This window comes from Chelonoidis abingdonii, chromosome 11 (assembly GCF_003597395.2).
Source record: "Chelonoidis abingdonii isolate Lonesome George chromosome 11, CheloAbing_2.0, whole genome shotgun sequence".
Lineage (NCBI taxonomy): Eukaryota > Metazoa > Chordata > Testudines > Testudinidae > Chelonoidis > Chelonoidis abingdonii.
In genome coordinates, this window is record NC_133779.1 from 39,467,422 (window position 1) to 39,468,516 (window position 1,095).

Below are 1,095 nucleotides of genomic sequence, written 5' to 3' on the forward strand. Positions count from 1 at the left end.
GGGCCAAGATTGGGCACAATCTGTGAGTCCGTGACACACCCTAGCACAGAATGTGCCTTTGTCCCCTGCTAGAGGCTGGACAATAAAGGATAATAGCCTACTGGTGCTATCTGCTGGAGGAGTTACTCCTTTAGCTCAAGCAACAGTGGCTCCTCCTAGTTAGCACTGAAAGTCATGGGCTCAAGCCCTGGTGACCGGGCAGAGTCATTGTGACACCTGGCCAGTTACACGCATAGTTTCCTGGCTGTGCCTTTTTGCAGAGCTTTTCCAGAAGCCTCCTGGAAGATCTGAACGGCTGCGTGCTGCGTCCCCAGCAGACTGAGCAGGAGACAAGCCCAGGAGGAGCCGGCCATGAAGTGGTTAAACGCGTCCTTCTCCCCGGCATTCAGGATGGCGCAGGTCACAGCTGGTGGGCAGGGAGACGGACGGCACTGCACCAGCACGGGGAAGTGGCTGTAGAGTGTGTGGAACGTCACCAGGAAGATGCCTTCTAGGACAGCCTTGGCCAAGAGACTTCCCAAGTGCAGCCAGAGCCGCTGCTGCTTGCCCCGGAGCGTGGGCTGCAGCCAGCTGCCCATGCCCTGGCCGCGTGGGTGGAGGTGCCAGGAGCTGGCCAGAGCATGGCTGAAGATCACCGCCAGCTGCAGTGCAAAGAGGCTGAAGGGCGAGATGGGGAAGGCAGCGGCGAAGCAGGTGCGGCGGCAGCTCTCCGTGCTGGCGTTGCAGGCCAGGTCCCCAACCTCGTCCCGCCACAGGGTCTTGGCTCCAACCGCCAAGGCACTCAGCCGCAGCGTGAAGACCACAGCCAAGCTAGCCCGACACAGGCGAGGGGCGTGTGTGCTGGTGCCGCTCAGCAGGCTTGCGACAGCGTCCGCCTCCATGGCAGCCTGGGGGGAAGGGGAGTATAGATGGTAGAAAAAACAAGACAATCCCCCACTTTGTCACACCTGGCCTGTAGGGAGCATGAGGAGGGGAGAAACAGGTTAGAACCCTCTGGATTACATTAGAGAGCAGCCCAGTCGCAGCCTTAGAAATAATGTCACTTGGATGGAAGGACAGGCAATGGGGGATGGAAGGTGTTAGAGAGGAAGGCCA

At 59.5% G+C, this 1,095-nt stretch overlaps 1 protein-coding gene across 1 annotated transcript; it reads right to left on the bottom strand.

Moving 5' to 3' along the window:
- Positions 1-224: 224 nt before the first annotated feature.
- Positions 225-881, bottom strand: LOC116831117 (gap junction beta-2 protein-like). Its single transcript, XM_032790926.1, has one exon. The coding sequence runs from the start codon at positions 879-881 to the stop codon at positions 225-227; it is 657 nt and encodes a 218-aa protein (XP_032646817.1).
- Between the last annotated feature and the right edge of the window lie 214 nt (positions 882-1,095).